Source organism: Oncorhynchus nerka, linkage group LG18, assembly GCF_034236695.1.
Source record: "Oncorhynchus nerka isolate Pitt River linkage group LG18, Oner_Uvic_2.0, whole genome shotgun sequence".
In the NCBI taxonomy this organism is placed as follows: Eukaryota; Metazoa; Chordata; class Actinopteri; order Salmoniformes; family Salmonidae; genus Oncorhynchus; species Oncorhynchus nerka.
In genome coordinates, this window is record NC_088413.1 from 71,706,014 (window position 1) to 71,730,368 (window position 24,355).

Genomic DNA, 24,355 nt, shown 5'->3' on the forward strand with positions numbered 1-24,355 from the left:
AAGTGGTACAGTTGAGCAAATTATGAGCCAATTAGCAACAGTTAATTAAGTAGTGGGTGGGAGAATCAAAGGCACGGCTGTCTGTGTAGGGCTTTATGAATAGTTTGTGACAGATGTGTAAAAAGACATGGAAAACTGTATCACTCAGTGACTTGGTGACTATTGCGTTTTGATGCTACAGGATGTTGCAGTATAATTATGAGAACACAATGCACAATGCTGTCAGTAGAGGGTGTTCTTCTGCATAAAATATGTGATCAGTCTAGATGGCTACATGGCATGTAGTTGTCAACAGTTCTACCGTGTGAGCTATTCAACATTTTATTACCAGAGATTTCAAAGGGAAATATATTTCAATTTTTATTGTGAAGGTAGAGCATCAGTATTTCCAGAAAATATCAACGTGATTCCCATATTATTTATAATTGTAATGAGGGAATGTGCATCCCTTTCTTTGTTCTCATGTGGAAAATGTGTATGGAGCTGCAGAGGGGGAAGTAGGTGAGGACGAGGGGGGAAGCAGCCTCTTCATCACGGTAGACGGGTCCTCATAAGCAGGCCCCAGGTTAACCAAGGCTTGTCTTAGCTAGTATTATATTGGAGGTCATACTGGTGGATACCATTTTTATGTCGCTATGTCCAGCATGAAGGAAGTTAAAGGTAGTTTCACAAGAAAACGTTAACTAGCATTAGCGCAATGACTGGAAGTCTATGGGTATCTGCGCCAAAGCTAGTTAGTATAGGCTCGCGAAACTACCTCTAACTTCCTTTATACTTCAATGTATAGTCAGCACAGGCATACATGACTGTGATGTTTTCTGTGTTCTGAGTATGAAGACAAAGCTATCTATCTCGAGTTAAGGACAGTGCTTTATATATTCTGTAAATAGTTTCCCCAAACGGCGATAATAAATTGATACATTTGATTTTTAAAAATTCTAATCAATGTATTTTTTATTCTGTGCATACAATCTATACAATACAGTGGTCTTTGACTATGGTTGCAACATTTCAGGAACTTTCAATATATTCCCTGGTTTCCCAGAAATCCTAGTTGGAAGATTCCATATTTCCTGCTAATTGTCTTCTTATTCCCAAAATCCTCCAACTGGGATTTCGGGAAAACTAGGGAATTTATTGAAAGTTCACGGAGTTTCAGTGCAGCTTAGATGAACTTATAGAGAGACGCATTTACTACCATACCTTTCCGTTGACAGTTCATAATAATATTTGAACAGAAAACAAATATACATGAGGATGATCAAGAAATCCTCAAAGAATATTGCTATTCCTCAAGAGAAAGGAATTGAACAGGAGTGTGTCATACATCGTGACATTAAAGGGATAGTTACGTCTTGATTCAATCAAAAATGGGTTTACATTGTTTAACGTGAATAGCCATATCTGAGTGACCATTTAGTGCAATTGGAGCAAGCATACATGAATGTAAATCAAAGCTGGATTTCAAGTAGCTCATGCATTGAAGCTTCTCTGATCAAATATCTTGACAATAACAGGTGTAAAAAGCCATTTGTAAAAGAAAATAATGTATATAACTTGTTTTGGTTTACTTGTTATGGTGTATAGAATTTAATGTAATTGTGTCGAAATGTATATTAGATACCACACCAAGCCACTACAACAGGTATGCAGATTTTATGACATATATTCAAAAACAATTGATCTAACCACTTGTTAGAGCTTGCCCGCTTCCTAAATTCACATAATTTCTCATCAAATCCATTATCCTTTATAAAACACATCAAGAAACAATGTCATGATGAGTTACCCGAAGAGAACATCATCACCAGACTAAGTTGCAAATTAGATATTCATTGTTTTGAAATATTCACAAAATCTGTTTGACAGGTTTGTAGTCCTTTTGTGGTGTCATTTTTTAAACGCAAATGTGGATGGATAAGCAGCTAGACTAGGAACATCACTAGATTTGTGCAAAATATGTTTCTCCTTTGAACAATACTACCTCAGAAATCTTGATACATTTCTGTTTCGTCTAATTATTTTTGTTGTTCCTCTCCAGTGACAAATCCAATGTATGGAATGTTTTGTATCACAGAGGGACGGATTCTTGGGAGAATGGGTCTGTAGTTGTGAGCTTGAGGCTATCAAGACTCAGTAGAGCGATCATACGAGCATAGAAGAAAAGGGACTTATCTTCTATGCTTTTGATTAATATGCTGTTTGTAACCTCAACTGCTTGCGTCAAAGTTAGCGTAAGTGAATAAAATATGATTTGATTATTTCAGAACAGAATCTTCGGCTATAGAGAACAAGTGCTTGAACATTTGGGCTTTAGGTTAAACAAGTGGTTCAAACATACTGCAGCTGATGCTAAATAAGCAAGAATGTATGGATAAAGAAAGTTGCCGAAAGTAGCTTTCCTTGCTCTCTCTGTCTCAGTAGTAGACACACGAGTACATTCAGTATATTCATGCATGATGCGTCACCTGCATTCTCCACTGGGAAATCCCACAAAGAACAAACAATGCTCAGCTGTCCTAAAAATCAAACAAAATCGGAATAAAAATCTAACCAAATCCAGAGATGCAATCACCCCACTCCCCACTCTGAGTCCCTGTGACCACAAAGTCAGGTTATCTGATCCGTCGCAACATTTTCCCCTTCAGGCTAAAAGGGAATGAGGAAGGTTGGCTCTGACTCTGACAAAGCTATTCCCTTAATGGCAACAGAAATATTTTGGATCCACAGCTCAGAGGATTTCCTCCATGGTTTCAGGCGGCCATTTTGTGGGAAGAATGGTCCTCTCCCTAACGCCTGAGGTTGGCATCTAATCAGTGCTACTGTCAGAGCCATTCCTGCGCATCATGGGAGTGTGCCACTGTGCCTCTCCTCCCTCCTCTCTCTCCTTCTCTTCCTCTCGTTATCTCTCTCCAGCACTCTCTATTTCTCTCTCTCGCTCTCAGATGTTTTCCAGGACATCACAGGGCACGTAGCCTCTCTTCTTTCCACTGGCCACTCGGATGAAGCCACTGTGTTCATCCTCACCGCTTACACAAATCTGATGAAACAGTGAATAATGATCTTGTGATTTAGTTGCTTTTTGTACAAACAAAACACATTTTAACACATTCAATTCACAATGCACAGTGGCCCTAAAGGGCGAAGTAGCTTTAGTGTCACTGTAAGAAATATTTAATTCTCCCACCAAACAACAATGACACCTGTCTGTATTTGCCTGATAGTCTTTGATACAGCTGTAGAGGGGTAGTTTGAATAATATTTTATACAGCTGTAGAGGGGTAGTTTGAATAATATTTTATACAGCTGCAGAGGGGTAGTTTGAATAGTATTTTATACAGCTGCAGAGGGTAGTTTGAATAGTCTGATACAGCTGCAAAAGGTAGTTTGAATAGTCTTTGATACAGATGCAGAGAAGTAGTTTGAATAGTCTTTGACACAGCTGCAGAGGGGTAGTTTGAATAGTCTTTGATACAGCTGCAGAGGGGAAGTTTGAATAGTCTTTGATACAGCTGCAAAAGGTAGTTTGAATAGTCTTTGATACAGCTGCAGAGGGGTAGTTTGAATAGTCTTTAATACAGCTGCAGATGGGTAATGTGAATGGCTGTGTGACTGGAAACAGCGGATGTTGCTACTCATTGGGGATGGAGGCAGAGCTATGAGGTCACTGAGTCATCTTCAAAGTGTTAGGAATGGATGCATCTCCATTGGGGGTTACTAGCATGAACTCTCCTCTGAATCCTAAAATGGCCTTGCAAAGCATTGTGGGAAAAGGATTTGAGACGGTATTTGCCGTGCCAAAATGGTAATGCCATGGAAACTGCTGAGAGGGGGGGGACTACCAATTGGCCAGCTCAGGTCCCTCCTTTGAAGTGAATGTCCCGGGAGAGAGTCTTTGGACTGAGTGCCCAGGACTCCCATTGCCTATGGGAATTGGTGAGCGTATGAACTGTATCTGATGTCCACTTGTATCTGGGGCTTAAACATGAACTGCAGCAAGTAAAGTTGTACATGGAAACATTTAAGGGACTAACTATACAATTCTTTAACAACCGATAATAACAATCATGTTTTCTTGTATATTAGTTCAATTGGGGATAATTGGGTACTTTTTTGTCACAAAATAGTTTGACATAATTATGGTATGATTTTAAATAATGCTGTTATGGAATTTCGGATTTTATTGGAGACGTACAGATAGAGGATGACAGGAAAGATAGAGAGAGATAGAGATATAGAGAGAGAAATAGAGATAGAGATATAGAGAGATGGAAAGATAAAAGGGCTAGAGATCGCAAGATAGAGAGACAGAAAGATAGAGAGAGGTTGTCTCAAAAGGCAGCAGGCCAGATTCAAACCTATGACGACACCGCAAACATGCGTGCCGGAGGCCAGGCATTACCACTCAACCAGACAGGCCACAATTATCATTGTATTGCGGGTAACAGATCACATACCTGGCCCTCCTTCAGAGTGATCTGGCCTTGCTCCTTACAGCCGATAAACGTCCGGTGACACCTGAACACTCTGTCTCCGGTCTTCACCTGGTGAGCAAAGGCTGCTGGGAAGAAACCGATCCTGTCCTCGATCATGCCCTAGATCCATCATCCAGAAGAAACGTTATACACCATCACAGCTCCTGGTCATACTAACATGGCAGCAGACTGGTGCAGACCCAGCGCCAGAAAGAATCCGTTGGACCAGCCTTTGATTTCCATAGGGGGGGGCATGTTTTTCCACAGGACCTCCTATGTGTGCACCCGCTTGAGCGTTCACAATGGGTTAATGGGTCTAATAGTAAAGCACATAGGCAGCTGGTGAGCTTCAAGTTTGGGGAAACTTACAATTTATCCTACCACTTCTACCGATCTGCTTGCCAGTCATGATCATTTTTAGACACGTGATTTCGTGGAACAGTTTCATTTCAATAATAACGTTTTAGTTTTTTTTTTCAAAATTATCGTCATGTGGTTAATCATAAAAATCTGAAGTAAAATGATAAACATCTAAAAGTTCAAATTGAACTATGGCGAGAGCACGAACCTCATATGGAAACATTGATACACTGTGATCCATTGGCGGCTAAAGAAATGACAGTATAGAACTCAGAGACAGCCTATAGGCCAATGCAGCAGTAGGCCTATAACTTCCATCGTCAACTAAGTAAAATACATAGGCGTAAAGCCGACAAATACAAACAGTAGAAAATATCCTGATGAAAATTCTGGTTCTTTCAATCACATTCATCTCTCTGCCTCCCTTTCTATGTCTTGACATGAGCTATTGCTAGTGAAGTGCAACTTTGTATCAAATCATCACTTGGTCCAGCCTGAAGCTGTAGCTGTAGCTAGTGAACTTGCAACATTGTATCAACTAGTCTATTCCGGGCCCATGTGAGTTTCCTGCGCCAGTGAGCTCAGGACAGAAATATGTTCGTTTTTTAATGATGTTTCCACTGGATATATGGGATCATGATATTTAGCTCTTTCACACCAAGGCTTGGTGATTATCGAGGCCGGGAGTGTTGGATAGATTTTTCACATACTGAGGAATTATCGTTCGCAATGGATGTAAAAAAAAACAGACTTTGTTGACTTGTGTGAGGTGAAGAAAAAATTGACCGAGAGGCTCAGCTTATTAGTGGTGTATGTGGTGAGTTAAAACAATCAGAAATCAGACATTGCCAAATGGGCTCTTTCCTACAAATGCATTCTGGAGAGAGATGCACCATATTCTCCACACAAACCTCCCCTTCTTCTTGATACAACATTTTAAATTATAGTCAAAACACATGCCATGCTATTTTGGTACAGACAGAATCAGCTACATGGTCTACACATACTGAGACAAAGGGGTGCTGCTTCATTCGCTTGGATGCTTTAACTGAGATTGATGAGTCTGTCTGTTGGCGTGTGTCTCGGTCAAATAAATGATCAAAGAGGAGGCAGGGTAGGGTAAGGAGGTAGAGTAGGATGGGCCAGGCCCCCTAAGGCCCCCCCATAACGCCGGCCCTGGACTGGTGTAGTGTAGTGGTTTAAATGTCTGTACTAGCTGTCTTCCACTTAAATACATACCTTCCACCAGTCATCATTGGAGTCGTCTGCCAGTACGATTCTGTCTCCGGGTCTAAATTAGAAATAAATTGTGTATTAAAAAAATCAACGTCTCTGATGCTGTAAATTAGATTTAATCTGACAATAAGAAATACAAATCTGAAATAATGTTTCAATTATGACTCGTTGATTCCTAAAGTCATAATATCTCTTTAAAAAATATCCTGTCTATTGAGACAGGTCTGTGAGAGGAAAAACACTGTGGTTTTAGTTTGAACATGTTAAAAATGGTCATCTATTGAGATCTTTCAATGATAAAAAAGATGGACGTTTTGGTTTATTAAATATATTGCCAATCGGAATATGTTTGGAATCATGCTTTTATGGTTTCATCACCATCATCGTTGGGGCGACAGGTAGCCTAGTGGTTAGAGTGTAGAGGTGGCAGTGTGTCAGGGTAGCCTAGTGGTTAGAGTGTAGAGGTGGCAGGTAGCCTAGTGGCTAGAGTGTTGGACTAGTAACCGGAAGGTAGCCTAGTGGCTAGAGTGTTGGACTAGTAACCGGAAAGTAGCCTAGTGGCTAGAGTGTTGGACTAGTAACCGGAAGGTAGCCTAGTGGCTAGAGTGTTGGACTAGTAACCGGAAGGTTGCACGATCGAATCCCCAAGCTGACAAGGTAAAAATCTGTCGTTCTGCCCCTGAACAAGGCAGTTAACCCAATATTCCACGGCCGTCATTGAAAATAAGAATTTATTCTTAACTGACTTGCCTAGTATAATAAAAAATAAACTAAAATCATCATGTTGCAGTAGGCTAATAACAAATTATACAGAAGAAAGTTACCACAAGACAGGTGTCACAACATGTAATGTAAAAAGAGAGTGAAATTTCTCCACCTTTTGATGAGGGTGCCTTTAAAGTCCACAGTACAATGTGATTTATTGTGTCTGTCTGAAGTGTTGATTAGGGTCTGTAATGGGATCCTGAGACCTTGATCCTGTCTAGCTTGTCTTTCATAGGAGAAGATTTAAAACAACACTTTGAAGCAGCACCCAACTGTACAGCAGCTATTTGTGCGTTGGGAGTCATGCTGTGATGTGGGTGTGAATGAATTTCAAATGAAGTAGGGGATGATTGAAGTCTTTCTGGGGAGCAAGAAGGAAGATCTCAGATGATTGGAGCGTCTGAGAGGAGACAGTGTAGACATTATACACGCCAGATCCAAGGACTGGATTACTAAGGGAACGATGGAGTAAAATGGATACTTAGGGTCAAGGGCTGTTGAGAGAGAAACTCTTATTTTTTAAGGGCCCATTGCAAAATGACATAAAGAAAACGGTGCCCTACATGTTAATATTTACGTAGTCCAGACAATTCTCACTGGGCACAGACGTCAATTCAACATCTATTCCACGTTGGTTCAACGTAATTTAATTGAAATGACATGGAAACAACCAGTGTGTGCCCAGTGGGTTGCCAGCTTTCCACAGGTTCCAGAAAATATCACAAAGACGTTGATATTTGTCTCATTAAGCAATGAGGCCCGAGTGGGTGTGGTTTATGGCCAATATACCACGGCTAAGGGCTGGTCTTTAGCACAACGCAATGCGGAGTGACTGGATAGAGCCCTTAGCTGTGGTAAAGTATATTGGCCATATACCAAAAACCTCCGAGGTGCCTTATTTCTATTCTTATTTCTATTATAAACTGGTTACCAAATAGAGCAATTAAAAATACATGTTTTGTCATACCCGTGGTATACGGTCTGATATATCACGGCTGTCAGCAAATCAGCATTCAGGGCACGAACCACAGTTTATGATAAGCAATAAACCATCAGGTATTGTCTTTCTATCTCATCATATTGTAATTGTGTCAAATCACAACCATATTTATGTAACAACATCTTTATAAGCTAATGAATCGGGTCAAATCATAACCATATTCATGTGTCGATATCTTTATAATCGAATTAATTAATGTGGGTTTATGCCTGGCTCATGATTAAGAGATAGTCTTATGGTCGTTAAACTGAGCAAAGTACAAGCAGAAGACCACACACAAATCACAGACAATTTAATTGTCATGCATAACAAAACAGACAGTGTTTATTCATGTGGTATTAGAGAATAGCACTGGCAAAGACCAGATATCTATTGAGCAGTGACTACAGCATGCATTCAGTGACATCTGCCTGCTTATCGAGGTAAACACAGTGTGTTCTACATTCAAGAGAAACTTAAGGTAATTGTTAACGTCGCGGTTTTAACAAAGAAAATGCAGGAAATGTCCAGGCAAGGCCAAGGCCCATCAGAAATCAATCAAACACCCTGTTCTGGCAGTGAGCTAGTAGGAGCTTCTGGCCCTTGTAGATAAGAGAGTTTAAACTAAGCAGTCCCATAAATCAGTCACACCATTTATGACACTGTTTTTGTAAGTATTACAAAAGTGAGACAACGGTAATGTGTGACTGACTGGCCATTGGTGCCTGCTACCAGGTTAACGCACAGCTTCAGTGTGTGTAGATTTGTGCGTGTAGATATGTGTGTAGATTTGTGTGTGTAGATGTGTGGGTCGACTGAAGCTTATTTCCATTACAATTTGCCACCACAATTGGGGGCCAGTCACAAAAATAATATCAACTTGGAGAGAAAAAGGGAATGTGTGTGTGTGTTTGTGTTTGTGTTTGTGTATGTGTATACCACTGACCTCATCTCCAGGTCTTCACTCTCCTGGGGAGTGAATGTAAACAAAGCAACATAGGTGTTGAGCTGAAGTGTGTCCTTCTGCAGCCATTTCCTCTCCTGCAAGGCAAAACACACACACACGCATACAGACACACATACACACACACACACAGCAGCTGTCAGCACGATCCACGAAACAGAGTATAGACGTGCAAAAAATTACTACAGGTTTGTTGTTATTCCCTAATCAAATCACAGAGGAAATGCATTACTTCTTTCATTCCTTTTAATTATTCCTAGAATAGAATGAGCTCTTGTTCCGATGAAAAAAGAGAGAATTGCTGAAGTCGTTCTGCCACCTGCTACTGTAAAGTTTCCACAACATTATATACATGTGTGGGAGGAAGCATCCTCTTGTTGAGTTGATCTGTTTTCATAAGCTCCCAGGAAATGAAAAGACAATAATAGCAGGGGCGGAGAGGATGTTGTTAGAGACGTGCTAACACAATTATCGCAGACAGATTCAGTAACCGTATTTGTACGCACCTTTAGGCACTTTCTGCTTTTGTCACAATTAGTCGCAATGTCACAATGACCCAGAATGCCAGGCGGTGTCTGAGAAAGGCCCATAAAATTGCCAAAGACTCCAGCCACCCGAGACATGGACTGTTCTCCATGCTCCAGTCTGGCAGACGGTACCGGTGCATCAAGGCTCAGACCAACAGACGACTAAACAGCTTCTATCCCCTGGCCATAAGACTGTTAAATGGCTAATACCTACTGCTCACCCTCACACCTACGCTGCTGCTGAAATGATTATTGATTTGATTTATTACTACCACTACGCTGCTGTTCACTGATTATTGATTGCCATTAGTACCTATCTATTTTAGCCTGTTACTTGTCACTGTTACTCCTGTTTACATGTATACTGAGCGTACAAAACATTAGGAGCACCTGCTCTTTCCATGGCATAGACTGGCCAGGTGAATCCAGGTGAAAGCTATGATTCTTTATTGATGTCACCATTAATCCACTTCAATCAGTGTAGATGAAGGGGAGGAGACAGGTTAAAGAGGATTTTTAAGCCTTGAGACAATTGAGACATGGATTGTGTATGTGTGCTGCTGGCCCTGGGTGAACCGTTCTGCTGGCCCTGGGTGAACCGTTCTGCTGGCCCTGGGTAAGATGTTCTGCTGGCCCTGGGTGAGATGTTCTGCTGGCCCTGGGTGAGATGTTCTGCTGGACCTGGGTGAAATGTACTGCTGGCCCTGGGTGAAATGTTCTGCTGGTCCTGGCTGAGATGTTCTGCTGGCCCTGGGTGAGATGTTCTGCTGGCCCTGGGTGAGATGTTCTGCTGGCCCTGGGTGAGATGTTCTGCTGGACCTGGGTGAAATGTACTGCTGGCCCTGGGTGAAATGTACTGCTGGCCCTGGGTGAAATGTTCTGCTGGCCCTGGGTACTGCTGGCCCTGGGTGAAATGTTCTGCTGGCCCTGGCTGAGATGTTCTGCTGGCCCTGGGTGAGATGTTCTGCTGGCCCTGGGTGAGATGTTCTGCTGGACCTGGGTGAAATGTACTGCTGGCCCTGGGTGAAATGTACTGCTGGCCCTGGGTGAAATGTTCTGCTGGCCCTGGGTGAAATGTTCTGCTGGCCCTGGGTGAGATGTTCTGCTGGCCCTGGGTGAGATGTTCTGCTGGCCCTGGGTGAAATGTACTGCTGGCCCTGGGTAAAATGTTCTGCTGGCCCTGGGTGAAATGTTCTGCTGGCCCTGGGTAAAATGTACTGCTGGCCCTGGGTGAAATGTTCTGCTGGTCCTGGCTGAGATGTTCTGCTGGCCCTGGGTGAGATGTTCTGCTGGCCCTGGGTGAGATGTTCTGCTGGCCCTAGGTGAGATGTTCTGCTGGACCTGGGTGAAATGTACTGCTGGCCCTGGGTGAAATGTACTGCTGGCCCTGGGTGAAATGTACTGCTGGCCCTGGGTGAAATGTTCTGCTGGCCCTGGCTGAGATGTTCTGCTGGCCCTGGGTGAGATGTTCTGCTGGCCCTGGGTGAGATGTTCTGCTGGCCTGGGTGAGATGTTCTGGCCCTGGGTGACCTGCTGGTGGGTGAAATGTACTGCTGGCCCTGGGTGAAATGTACTGCTGGCCCTGGGTGAAATGTTCTGCTGGCCCTGGGTGAGATGTTCTGGCTGGGTGAAATGTTCTGCTGGGTGAGATGTTCTGCTGGCCCTGGGTGAAATGTACTGCTGGCCCTGGGTAAAATGTTCTGCTGGCCCTGGGTGAAATGTTCTGGGTGAGATGTTCTGGCCCCTGGGTGAAATGTATGCTGGCCCTGGGTGAAATGTACTGCTGGCCCTGGGTGAAATGTACTGCTGGCCCTGGGTGAAATGTTCTGCTGGCCCTGGGTGAAATGTACTGCTGGCCCTGGGTGAAATGTACTGCTGGCCCTGGGTGAAAATGCGGTAAGGCACAACAGAAACTTTAGGGGATCATTATGGCAGACTAACAGCTCTCTGGGGACATTTCCTCCGCCCTGGGTGTTTATATTTGTCTGTATGGTGGCCATTACATTGGAAAATGTCAAAACAATCATAACTGCAGCAGGGCCAATGAGACAGAGTGAAGAGTTAAACGAGCAGCAAAAAAAAACTAAGTTCACAAATGAGTGTAAGAAAACAATGTACAAGCCATTTGATTACTTCTCAATCATTCAAGACATGGGGATGTAAGATGTCCAGGGAACAGGTGTTGGTTAAGACAAGGGGACGTAAGATGTCCAGGGAACAGGTGTTGGTTAAGACAAGGGGACGTAAGATGTCCAGGGAACAGGTGTTGGTTAAGACAAGGGGATGTAAGATGTCCAGGGAACAGGTGTTGGTTAAGACAAGGGGACGTAAGATGTCCAGGAAACAGGTGTTGGTTAAGACAAGGGGATGTAAGATGTCCAGGGAACAGGTGTTGGTTAAGACAAGGGGACGTAAGATGTCCAGGGAACAGGTGTTGGTTAAGACAAGGGGACGTAAGATGTCCAGGGAACAGGTGTTGGTTAAGACAAGGGGACGTAAGATGTCCAGGGAACAGGTGTTGGTTAAGACAAGGGGACGTAAGATGTCCAGGGAACAGGTGTTGGTTAAGACAAGGGGACGTAAGATGTCCAGGGAACAGGTGTTGGTTGGTTTGGAATATAGGACAAGAAATGGGCTGTACAATTGAATAGGCCAGCTAGTAATTTGTGTCTCTCATTTCAGATAGGATAAGAGGCAACACGGGACAATCTGCTCCTGCACCGTGGTTCATTCCTCTGCTCATTATCCTGTAGAGCCTGTGTCTGTGTGTCCTTGTGTTTGGGTGCCAGGCTGCTTTTAAAGACCTGCCTTCAGACGAACAAACGACATCCTCCCAGCCGTGCTAAGCTTGCCAGATAAGAGTGGTGGAAAATACCACTTTACATGTTTCAGCGAGCTGGCCAGGAGAGATCGCATAGTGTGTGTGTGTGTGTGTGTGTGTGTGTGTGTGTGTGTGTGTGTGTACGTATGTGTGTGTGCACATTCACATGCATGTTTGCTTGTATATCTTTGTGTTTCTCTGTATTTTTTGTGTTTTTGGTCATTTCCAAAGTTGACATTAAGGATAAACAGGTCAAATTAATGATAGAGGCTGGCTAGAAATATTACAAATATGAAACATGTTCTGGGAACATGAATACGGCATTTCTTATACATGCATTTTTTTCATTCTACCACAGTAGAAGCCAGAGGGCAAAATAAATCTGTCTGAGGTTTGCTAATCAATATTACACTACAGGGAACAGAATGGAGTTTGCACTAATTTTGTAACGTGTCAGGCTGCGCGCAGAAAATAAATATTGCACAGACCGGAGCTCAGGGTAAAAGCAGGGTAAAAGCCTATTCATAACTGTGTGTGTCAGTGGCCGAGGCAAGGGTATAATTTGTCTGTAAGGGAGATGTGTTTTTCTCCTAACTCCTGGGAAAGTAAGTAGTGATGGGAGTCTGGCCAATAGTAAGTAGCATGCTGATGGACACCCACACAGCAAGAACTGGCTCAGGATCAGGTCTCAGGCTGAAAGCACAGAGTAGAGTACAGCCCACCAGCACACACAGCACAGACACAGTTCTCAGAAGCTTTCAATAGAATACTGTACAATATCTCAGGACATCCTTTAGTCCAGAGGTATGATTTGCTCAGGGCCAACAGACAACAAAAGCTAACGCCTCATGTCAGTTCTCTTCCTCTCCATAGACTAATTGTGATATGTTGAAATCTAAGTTTAGAAGCTAGTTAATTATAGGATTTTCACACTGCTCCTCTTTTGGGTAGGTTCAAGCCCTACCCATTATAGACCATGCATATTTCAAATTGGGATGACACCAACCTTACTAAGCCCAGAGCTCATTTGTCTCCAGAGCAGTTTGTGCTATCCTTAGACTTTATGTCAATGTGTTGGTCCGTAGGACAAATGGGCAATAGACTAAGGATAGCCGTGGGTTAAGAGACATTCTAGAGGGACATTTCTGCAGCACACACAAACAATAAGAGCTGAGAAAATAATCAGTCACTGGGCTCCACTGAAGAACAATAACTTTGTATTTTCCATTTCCAGATCAGAGGTTATTATGATTTGTCATGAACAGTTATTGCAGTGTTTACTTCTACCTGGGTTCTATGTGCCAGCAGTCTTTCTCAATGCATTTGTGTTTCGTCATGAAAGAGCGCATCGCCCAAGACAACGGAACTGTACTGTAGATGAGGCAGGCGCCTCGCAAGAGACATTATTTGTGACCTCATAAAACAGTATTAAAATGATGTTGGTGTGTTCTACTCTGTTCCACCTGTGTAAGACAAGACAGGCTGGCTGTTTCTCACACCCTCAGCTGTCCCTTTTCTCTCTCTACTGACCCTGTTGTCTCAAAGCATCTGAGGGTTCAGGGGCATCCTGGATGAGTTCAACACACAATTACACGATTTCTAATTTAAAAAATAGCATTCCACTGATATGCTTGGATGGGAATTAAATGAGTAACACCAATGTAATTCACAGTAGGAACAAGTCTGTGTGGAAGTTGAACTTTTCCCTCCGCTGCCCTCCTCGGAGTTACAGGGAATCTGGTTACTATACTGTTAGTGTTTGTGTTCCTTACCGGTGAATCATCAGGTTTCCTCTCAGCTACGTGGCAATAGGGAATGGGCTCCGTCCCATTCTCAAGTGATGTGAACACTGGAAAATGTCAAAACATTCAGTAAATCACCCCAAATCAACGACAAATACTTGTGGCAATTATCAAAGACAACACAAACTATCAACACTTGGACAATCATAGAAAAGACAGCGAAGCTTGGATGAATCTCGATAGCAGTGGGATTTCATCTACTGAACGTCCTGGAATAAACCTAAGTATTTATTTTTACAGTACAAGCTGTGATAGAAAAGCTATTTCATAAACAAATACATCATTTCAGAAAGAAATAAAGTATTCAGATGGGATTACTAATGGGACAGATTCCCATGCTGGAATCTGTCCCATATTTTCCTCTTCTTAGTGAGCACTGTCCAGATATTCAAGTAGCATTGGGGAGTAATTACAGTCTCTACATGTGGCAAGTAGAGAGGAACACAGAAGAAGGTTACCCTTCCTCAATCCTCAGGGGTCAGATTATATTCTTTTTGTGGAGCTTCTAAAGGCATTTTGAATAATGTGAGGTCTACTTCAACCAGTGTCCCTTCTACAACTTCATTGTCCTGGGTGAATGCTACTGCATGCAATAGGCGTATTACTCTTCCTCTTTGAGATCTTACACTAGGTACAGTACATAGAACTGAGAATCCAATGCATTCAGTCGGCATCCATTACATTCAGTGAACATCCATTACATTCAGTCGGCATCCATTACATTCAGTGAACATCCATTACATTCAGTCGGCATCCATTACATTCAGTGAGCATCCATTACATTCAGTGAGCATCCATTACATTCAGTGAGCATCCATTACATTCAGTGAACATCCATTACATTCAGTCGGCATCCATTACATTCAGTCGGCATCCATTACATTCCATGAGCATCCATTACATTCAGTGAGCATCCATTACATTCAGTGAGCATCCATTACATTCAGTGAGCATCCATTACATTCAGTGAGCATCCATTACATTCAGTCAATATCCATTACATTCAGTGAGTATCCATTACATTCAGTGAGTATCCATTACATTCAGTGAATAACCATTACATTCAGTGAATCAACTGGAATTTAGATCAAGGATCTGGCATATAAGGTTATAGACATACCATTGAGCAGTCAGTAATGTTTCATTCATAAAGTCTATGCATAACAGAAGTGCATTTCCCAGTGTCACTGATGGCTGCCTCAGTCACTGATGGCTGTCTCTTAGTCACTGATGGCTTCATGGCTGATGGCTGCCTCTTAGTGACTGATGGCTGCCTCTTAGTGACTGATGGCTGCCTCTTAGTGACTGATGGCTGCCTCTTAGTGACCGATGGCTGCCTCTTAGTGACCGATGGCTGCCTCTTAGTGACCGATGGCTGCCTCTTAGTGACCGATGGCTGCCTCTTAGTGACCGATGGCTGCCTCTTAGTGACCGATGGCTGCCTCTTAGTGACTGATGGCTGCCTCTTGGTACACCGTGTACAGTACTCACCATTATCACTGTGCTTCCTGGTGAGTTCATGTCGACTGCTGTGAGCATCGTCCTCCTCTGGAACCTGGGCTAAGTCACTGGTCTGTGGGAGCAGATAGAGAGCATTACATCTAACTGACAGATTGTTGCCAGTCATTCAGATCCTACAGTAGCTAGATACCTAGACCACACACACATTTCTGATCCTTAAAGTGATGCAGCACAGTTTTTGTAGTAGCTAGTAGTTTTAAAGTAGCACTCACGAGGCAAAATGGGTCATCCATATCATGATCATCCATATCTTATGATATGTTAAGTCCTTATTTTTTATTTTCCCCCTGGAGTTCGTATTATATGTTACAAATTCCAATTTGTACTTTTTCCTGCAATTCGTACCATATGAAACATTTGTAAGTGCTTAAGATCCTGTTAAATCTCTTTAATGTTTGTGACACATTTCCTAGAAATCGTAGAGGGTGGTCTAGATTTAGGACCAGCAAAAAAGCTTTGATGTTATCTTGAATTTACAAACGCTGCTCAACGGAGCACAAAAACATTGACTGATATTATGACTGGGCAACAGTTGAAGGAATCATAACAACATATGAACCCACCAAAGCAGTACTGCAGATGTTCTAAATCGGTGCCAATTATCATTGTAACCTATGCGAAACGTGTACAATGTTTATGACAAGTTTAACGTGCAATTTATGTATTATGTTGAGTGTAGAATATACCGTGTCTAATTTGTATGCAGCACTACTGTGTGTCTAAGACTATTTTCCCCTCGGGGACATTAAAGTTCATACTATCTTATCCTTACCAGGGATGTACTGGTAAACAAAGTAGGTGGGTGAACTGAGTTTACCCTCTGCTATCACTGATGCTAACCATTGTCCTAGTTTTTAAGCGCCAGGTACTTCAGCTTAAAAATAGCATCTGTAGTTGCTTCCCTGGTAGTTTTAAGACATCATTTCCAGGACTGATTCAAGCTGCAGATACAGTTTAAATGAGATTTACACAGATAAGCTGCAGAGAGGAGAAGAGAAGAGAGGTGCTCCCTTTTTCTTTTGCAATGACTGCATTGTTTACACTTTGAGTCTTCACGTCCTCCTCTCTGTCTAAAAGCTCAGCAGATATCTCTCCTGGAATAATTATTTCAATACCCTCATCATCATCTCTTCCTGGAGTAGATTTCCTTTATTGGTAATATTTACTCAACAATGTCTGTATCCAAGTACACCTTTATTGGTCATATTTACTCCACAGTGGCTGTGTCCGAGTCTACCTTTATTGGTCACATTTACTCCACAGTGGATGTATCTACACCCACCAGACATGCCACCAGGGGTCTTTTCACAACCCCAAAATCCAGAAGTTCAAAAAGCGTACAGTATCATATAGAGCCATTATTGCATGGAACTCCCTTCCATCTCATGTTGTTCAATTTAACAGCAAACCTGGTTTCAAAAAACAGATAAAGCAACACCTCACGGCACAACACCTCTCCCCTATTTGACCTGGATAGTTTGTGTGTATGTATTGATATGTAGGCAACGTGTGCCATTTTTACATTTATCTAGTTCTGTCCTTGAGCTGTTCTTGTGTTTTAATGTTCTGCATTATGTCACGTTTCATGTTTTGTGTGGCCCGCAAGAAGAGTAGCTGCTGCTTTCGCAACAGCTAATGGGGATCCTAATAAAATAACTAATCTGAGTACACTGTTACTGGTCATATTTATTCAACAGTGGCTGTATCTGAGTACACCTTTACTGGTCATATTTATTCAACAGTGGCTGTATCTGAGTACACCATTACTGGTCATATTTATTCAACAGTGGCTGTATCTGAGTACACTGTTACTGGTCATATTTATTCCACAGTGGCTGTATCTGAGTACACCATTATTGGTCATATTTATTCCACAGTGGCTGTATCTGAGTACACTGTTACTGGTCATATTTATTCAACAGTGGCTGTATCTGAGTACACTGTTACTGGTCATATTTATTCCACAGTGGCTGTATCTGAGTACACTGTTACTGGTCATATTTATTCCACAGTGGCTGTATCTGAGTACACTGTTACTGGTCATATTTACTCCACTGTGGCTGTATCTGAGTACACTGTTACTGGTCATATTTATTCCACAGTGGCTGTATCTGAGTACACTGTTACTGGTCATATTTACACCACAGTGGCTGTATCTGAGTACACTGTTACTGGTCATATTTACTCCACTGTGGCTGTATCTGAGTACACTGTTACTGGTCATATTTACACCACAGTGGCTGTATCTGAGTACACTGTTACTGGTCATATTTACACCACAGTGGCTGTATCTCAGTACACTATCATTACTCAAGGCAGAGCTGGCATGCGCATACAACAACAACACCATGACTGTAGCTTTTCAATCTATACTTTGCCTTTTTGTACATTCCTTGCTGTAAGTAAGAGGCAGAGCTCACTTGGCCCACACGTTAACATGAGTCTCCCGTCTACACCATTAATCCAGCGTCTCCCGTCTATACCATTCATCCAGCGTCTCCCGTCTATACCATTCATCCAGCGTCTCCCGTCTATACCATTCATCCAGCGTCTCCCGTCTATACCATTCATCCAGTGTCTCCCGTCTATACCATTAATCGAGCGTCTCCCGTCTATACCATTAATCCTGCGTCTCCCGTCTATACCATTCATCCAGCGTCTCCCGTCTATACCATTCATCCAGCGTCTCCCGTCTATACCATTAATCCGGCGTCTCCCGTCTATACCATTAATCCGGCGTCTCCCGTCTATACCATTAATCCAGCGTCTCCCGTCTATACCATTAATCCGGCGTCTCCCGTCTATACCATTCATCCAGCGTCTCCCGTCTATACCATTAATCCGGCGTCTCCCGTCTATACCATTCATCCAGCGTCTCCCGTCTATACCATTCATCCAGAGTCTCCCGTCTATACCATTCATCCAGCGTCTCCCGTCTATACCATTCATCCAGTTGAATATGATGTATTCCCTTGACCCGTCATCCATGCTCCCAGGTTAAAAGGAGTGATCAAACTCTAATTAATTAAGCTGGGAAAACAGCAGCCGTAGAACTGCGTCGGAGCACAGATACACCAACAGGTTTCCTGGGTGCCAGTGTCCCTTCTTATCTACTGCGCCCTTACATTCCGACACTCATTCATTCACAGTAAGCAAAGACGAAAGAGAAGTAAAACCAAAAAACAGAACAACATGTTATGAACACTTTGAAATCACCTGCTTAATGACCATTATATTAGTAGCCTAACCACTGGAATGACATAGCCATTAGTTCATTTCGTTCTTAATCTCTATACGTTGCTGATGGGGTAGTTTCTTAAATGACAGTCAGGTGGGGAATTGCTGATGGGGTAGTTTCTTAAATGACAGTCAGGTGGGGAATTGCTGATGGGGTAGTTTCTTAAATGACAGTCAAGTGGGGAATTGCTGATGGGGTAGTTTCTTAAATGACAGTCAGGTGGGGAATTGCTGATGGGGTAGTTTCTTAAATGACAGTCAGGTGGGGAATTGCTGATGGGGTAGTTTCTTAAATGACAGTCAAGTGGGGAATTGCTGATTGGGTAGTTTCTTAAATGACAGTCAGGTGGGGAATTGCTGATGGGGTAGTTTCTTAAATGACAGTCAGGTTGTGAATTGCTGATGGGGTAGTTTCTTAAATGACAGTCAGGTGGGGAATTGCTGATGGGGTAGTTTCTTAAATGACAGTCAGGTTGTGAATTGCTAATGAGGTAGTTTCTTAAATGACAGTCAGGTGGTGAATTGCTGATGAGGTAGTTTCATTACAGTTTCTCAGTCCCGTACAGGCACATTTTGGATCTGTGTTGAAACGTATCTATAGCATAACAGCGATGATCAAAGACTCAAATAAATGTACTGACTCAGGTGAAGAAGCCGGATGTGGAAATCCTGGGCTGGTGTGGTTACACGTGGTCTGTGTTTGTGAAGCTGGTTGGATATAATACCAAATTCTCTAAAATGACATTGGAGGCAGCTTATGGTAGAGAAATGAACATTCAATTCTTTGGCAACAGCTCTGGTGGACATTCCTGCAGTCAGGATGCTAATAGCATCTGTTGCATTGTGTTGTGTGACAAAACTGCACATTTTAAAGTGGACATTGTCTCCAGCACCAGGTGCACCTGTATAATGACACACCTGTCAGTTGGATAGATTATCTTGGCAAAGGAGAAATGCTCACGAACAGGGATGTAAACATTTTAGCGAAATAAGCTTTTTGTGAGTATGGAGCTCATGAAACATGGGACCAACACTTTATATGTTGCGTTTATATTTTTGTTCAGTGTAGTTACTCATCAGCATATGAGGTATTTATATGGTCGTGTCATAATAAGCATATGGTCATGTCTGGACTCATCCTTTACTATTATTAAGCATGCAGAATGTCATTCACCAAACTTCAGCCTATGAGCATGACACACTAAGGTCATTCCACCACGCTGGCTGATTAACCTATCAGTTCACTTCTGCAATAATCCCTTTCCTTTCTTTCAACTAATGGGCATACATCTAGTGTATTGGGGCGGCAGGGCAAGTTCAAATCCCCGAGCTGACAAGGTACAAATCTGTCGTTCTGCCCCTGAACAGGCAGTTAACCCACTGTTCCTAGGCTGTCATTGAAAATAAGAATTTGTTCTTAACTGACTTGCCTAGTTAAATAAAGGTAAAATAAATTAGTATTTATACAGTATCAGTCCAAAGTTTGACATTGAAGAATAATAGTGAAGACATCAAAACGATGAAATAACACATATGGAATCATGTAGTAACCAAAAAAGTTGAAAACAAATCAAAATATATTATAAAGTATATTTGAGATTCTTCAAAGGAGCACTGGTTTCAATCCCCCGATTACTTGTTCATTATTTAACCCTCTGTTCCCCCATGGGTTTTTGTGAGTAATTGTTTGTATGTATACGGTCCGTTATTGTGGGCTAGTTTTTGTGTTGTATATATTTCAATTCTTGAGTAAAGTACGTTCATTACTCATATCTCCTGTCCTGCGCCTGACTCCTCCACACCAGCTACACACAGGCCGATTACAGGTGGATACTTTGAAGAATCTCAAAAATAAAATATATTTTGATCTGTTTCCCTCTTTTTGTTGGTTACTACATGATTCAATATGTTATTTCATAGTTTTGATGTCTTCACTATTTTCTAAATAGTCAAAATAAAGAAAAATCCTTGAATGAGTAGGTCTGTCCAAACTTTTGACTGGTACTGTTTGTCACCTCTTTGTCACCTCAAACCTTGTGTGTCACACCTGTTGCAGCAACAGTCTTCCAATGACCTTCTACCTGCCCACCACCACCAACAATAAAATTCCATATTGTATTCTGTCTCTTTTGTCATTCAGTTAAGCCTTTACTCGACTGAACTGTAATAGATTGTGTTGTTGTTCTTACAGAGTTCCTGTGGGGGGACTCGGAGACACTGGCCCTCTTGTCCCTCTGTGCCAGAGAGGTCCCAAACCGGAGAGCTTCATATACAGGGTCCACTTTACTGCCACAAGCTGGGGAGAGACACCAGAGAAGAGAAGCTCATGTCAGTCAAATCAGCCAGACAAGGACAATCTAGTTGTGCATCAATTTACTGTAAGTGCATTGACATTTTGAAAGGCAGGCCTATATAAATCACTTTGGCTTGTCTCACATTGCTTTCAACAATAAAATATATATTTTTTAAGCAAACTTCCATTGTCTTATAAAGGATTGCTGAGTGTCTTCTCATCTTCAGTTTTCTCCACTGTTCATGCACCTTGGTTTGTAATGACATTTCTTTATCTCTAGAGTATTGTAAGGCAAAGGGACATAAAGGGTGCTTACCAATGGGCATGACTTCTTTGATGCAGCCAAATTGCTCCGTTATCAGCAGTGGGGAGCTGTAGTACCTTCGAAAGCCCTTTGGCTGTGGAGGGAGGAAGGGAGGGAAGGATGGATGGAGGGCAGGAACATCATAGTGAGTGAGGGATCAATACATCAACAGGCAGTGCAGCACACCAAAATACATTAGAGCCACTGCATAACCTAATTTCTCTATTAGTTTCCAGATGCACTATACTGTACTCTAGTCGGGGTTTGTTTCTGTTTACAACAACACAACATCATTGTTTGGTGAGAAAACAACAAGCTGGCTAAAGCAGAGGAGACATTTTAGACATATCCCAAGCCAGAACAACTGGTTAAAAGCCATTTACCATTATAGACCTCTCTGTGATCACCAACTGCTGATCACTCTCCCTGCCTCAGCCATGCTAAACAATATTAAACAATGTGTAAATAAAAAATAGCTTGATGAGGGTTGAGTGAAGATGTGCATCTGGAACAGGATCAGATTAGTCCTGTAGGGTAAGCAGAAATACATTGGTGGGTGGGCCTGCAGAAATTTGTGTGGGCCCAAAATAATATATGTTTTAAAGCAAATTTTCTGCTATTCTACACATTTTGCCATGAGGCTGAGATAAAATTCTGCTAGAACATACAGTCACTCCGGAAAGTAAAGCCTTATTCTAAAATGTATTTTTTTAAATCATAATCAATCTACAAACAAAACCCATACTGACAAAGCAAAAACATGATTTTTAAATTATGCTAATTTTTACAAAAAAAACTGATATCACATATACATAAGTATTCACACATGTTAATGCGAGTGTAGCGAAATGCTTGTGCTTCTAGTTCCGACAATGCAGTGATAACCAACAAGTAATCTAACTAACAATTCTAAAACTACATAAAGAATATGTACATATGGATATATGAGTGAGTGATGGTACAGAGCAGCATACAGTAGATGGTATCGAGTACAGTATATACATATGAGATGAGTATGTAGACAAAGTAAACAAAGTGGCATAGTTAAAGTGGCTAGTGATACATGTATTACATAAGGATGCAGTCGATGATGTAGAGTACAGTATATACGTATGCATATGAGATGAATAATGTAGGGTAAGTAACATTATATAAGGTAGCATTGTTTAAAGTGGCTAGTGATATATTTACATCATTTCCCATCAATTCCCATTATTAAAGTGGCTGGAGTTGGGTCAGTGTCAATGACAGTGTGTTGGCAGCAGCCACTCAATGGTGGCTGTTTAACAGTCTGATAGCCTTGAGATAGAAGCTGTTTTTCAGTCTCTCAGTCCCAGCTTTGATGCACCTGTACTGACCTCGCCTTCTGGATGATAGCGGGGTGAACAGGCAGTGGTTCGGTGGTTGATGTCCTTGATGATCTTTATGGCCTTCCTGTAACATCGGGTGGTGTAGGTGTCCTGGAGGGCAGGTAGTTTGCCCCCGGTGATGCGTTGTGCAGACCTCACTACCCTCTGGAGAGCCTTACGGTTGAGGGCGGAGCAGTTGCCGTACCAGGCGGTGATACAGCCCGCCAGGATGCTCTCGATTGTGCATCTGTAGAAGTTTGTGAGTGCTTTTGGTGACAAGCCGAATTTCTTCAGCCTCCTGAGGTTGAAGAGGCGCTGCTGCGCTTTCTTCACGACGCTGTCAGTGTGAGTGGACCAATTCAGTTTGTCTGTGATGTGTATGCCGAGGAACTTAAAACTTGCTACCCTCTCCACTACTGTTCCATCGATGTGGATAGGGGGTGTTCCCTCTGCTGTTTCCTGAAGTCCACAATCATCTCCTTAGTTTTGTTGACGTTGAGTGTGAGGTTATTTTCCTGACACCACACTCCGAGGGCCCTCACCTCCTCCCTGTAGGCCGTCTCGTCGTTGTTGGTAATCAAGCCTACCACTGTTGTGTCGTCCGCAAACTTGATGATTGAGTTGGAGGCGTGCGTGGCCACGCAGTCGTGGGTGAACAGGGAGTACAGGAGAGGGCTCAGAACGCACCCTTGTGGGGCCCCGTGTTGAGGATCAGCGGGAGGAGATGTTGTTGCCTACCCTCACCACCTGGGGGCGGCCCGTCAGGAAGTCCAGTACCCAGTTGCACAGGGCGGGGTCGAGACCCAGGGTCTCGAGCTTGATGACGAGCTTGGAGGGTACTATGGTGTTGAATGCCGAGCTGTAGTCGATGAACAGCATTCTCACATAGGTATTCCTCTTGTCCAGGTGGGTTAGGCAGTGTGCAGTGTGGTTGAGATTGCATCGTCTGTGGACCTATTTGGGCGGTAAGCAAATTGGAGTGGGTCTAGGGTGTCAGGTAGGGTGGAGGTGATATGGTCCTTGACTAGTCTCTCAAAGCACTTCATGATGACGGAAGTGAGTGCTACGGGCGGTAGTCGTTTAGCTCAGTTACCTTAGCTTTCTTGGGAACAGGAACAATGGTGGCCCTCTTGAAGCATGTGGGAACAGCAGACTGGTATAGGGATTGATTGAATATGTCCGTAAACACACCGGCCAGCTGGTCTGCGCATGCTCTGAGGGCGCGGCTGGGGATGCCGTCTGGGCCTGCAGCCTTGCGAGGGTTAACACGTTTAAATGTCTTACTCACCTCGGCTGCAGTGAAGGAGAGACCGCATGTTTTCGTTGCAGGCCGTGTCAGTGGCACTGTATTGTCCTCAAAGCGGGCAAAAGTTATTTAGTCTGCCTGGGAGCAAGACATCCTGGTCCGTGACTGGGCTGGGTTTCTTCTTGTAGTCCGTGATTGACTGTAGACCCTGCCACATGCCTCTTGTGTCTGAGCCATTGAATTGAGATTCCACTTTGTCTCTGTACTGACGCTTAGCTTGTTTAATAGCCTTGCGGAGGGAATAGCTGCATTGTTTATATTCGACATGTTACCAGACACCTTGCCCTGATTAAAAGCAGTGGTTCGCGCTTTCAGTTTCACGCGAATGCTGCCATCAATCCACGGTTTCTGGTTTGGGAATGTTTTTATCGTTGCTATGGGAACGACATCTTCGACGCACGTTCTAATGAACTCGC

General features: G+C 42.8%; 1 protein-coding gene across 2 annotated transcripts in view; it reads right to left on the bottom strand.

The window, feature by feature from the left end:
• Positions 1-65: 65 nt before the first annotated feature.
• The window catches only part of stac (SH3 and cysteine rich domain), a 57,523-nt gene continuing 33,233 nt past the window's right edge, over positions 66-24,355 (bottom strand). Inside the window, exons 4-11 of one of the 2 annotated variants that reach the window (XM_029688461.2) lie at positions 21,297-21,378; positions 20,877-20,983; positions 15,421-15,502; positions 13,900-13,976; positions 8,762-8,856; positions 6,075-6,126; positions 4,458-4,595; positions 66-3,040 (exon numbers count right to left, since the gene is read on the bottom strand). In XM_029688461.2, coding sequence (XP_029544321.1) covers positions 2,942-3,040; positions 4,458-4,595; positions 6,075-6,126; positions 8,762-8,856; positions 13,900-13,976; positions 15,421-15,502; positions 20,877-20,983; positions 21,297-21,378 — 732 coding nt within the window. In that variant the 3' untranslated portion in view covers positions 66-2,941. The remainder of the gene's footprint in view (positions 3,041-4,457; positions 4,596-6,074; positions 6,127-8,761; positions 8,857-13,899; positions 13,977-15,420; positions 15,503-20,876; positions 20,984-21,296; positions 21,379-24,355) is intronic. The other variant, XM_029688463.2, reaches the window with a different exon arrangement.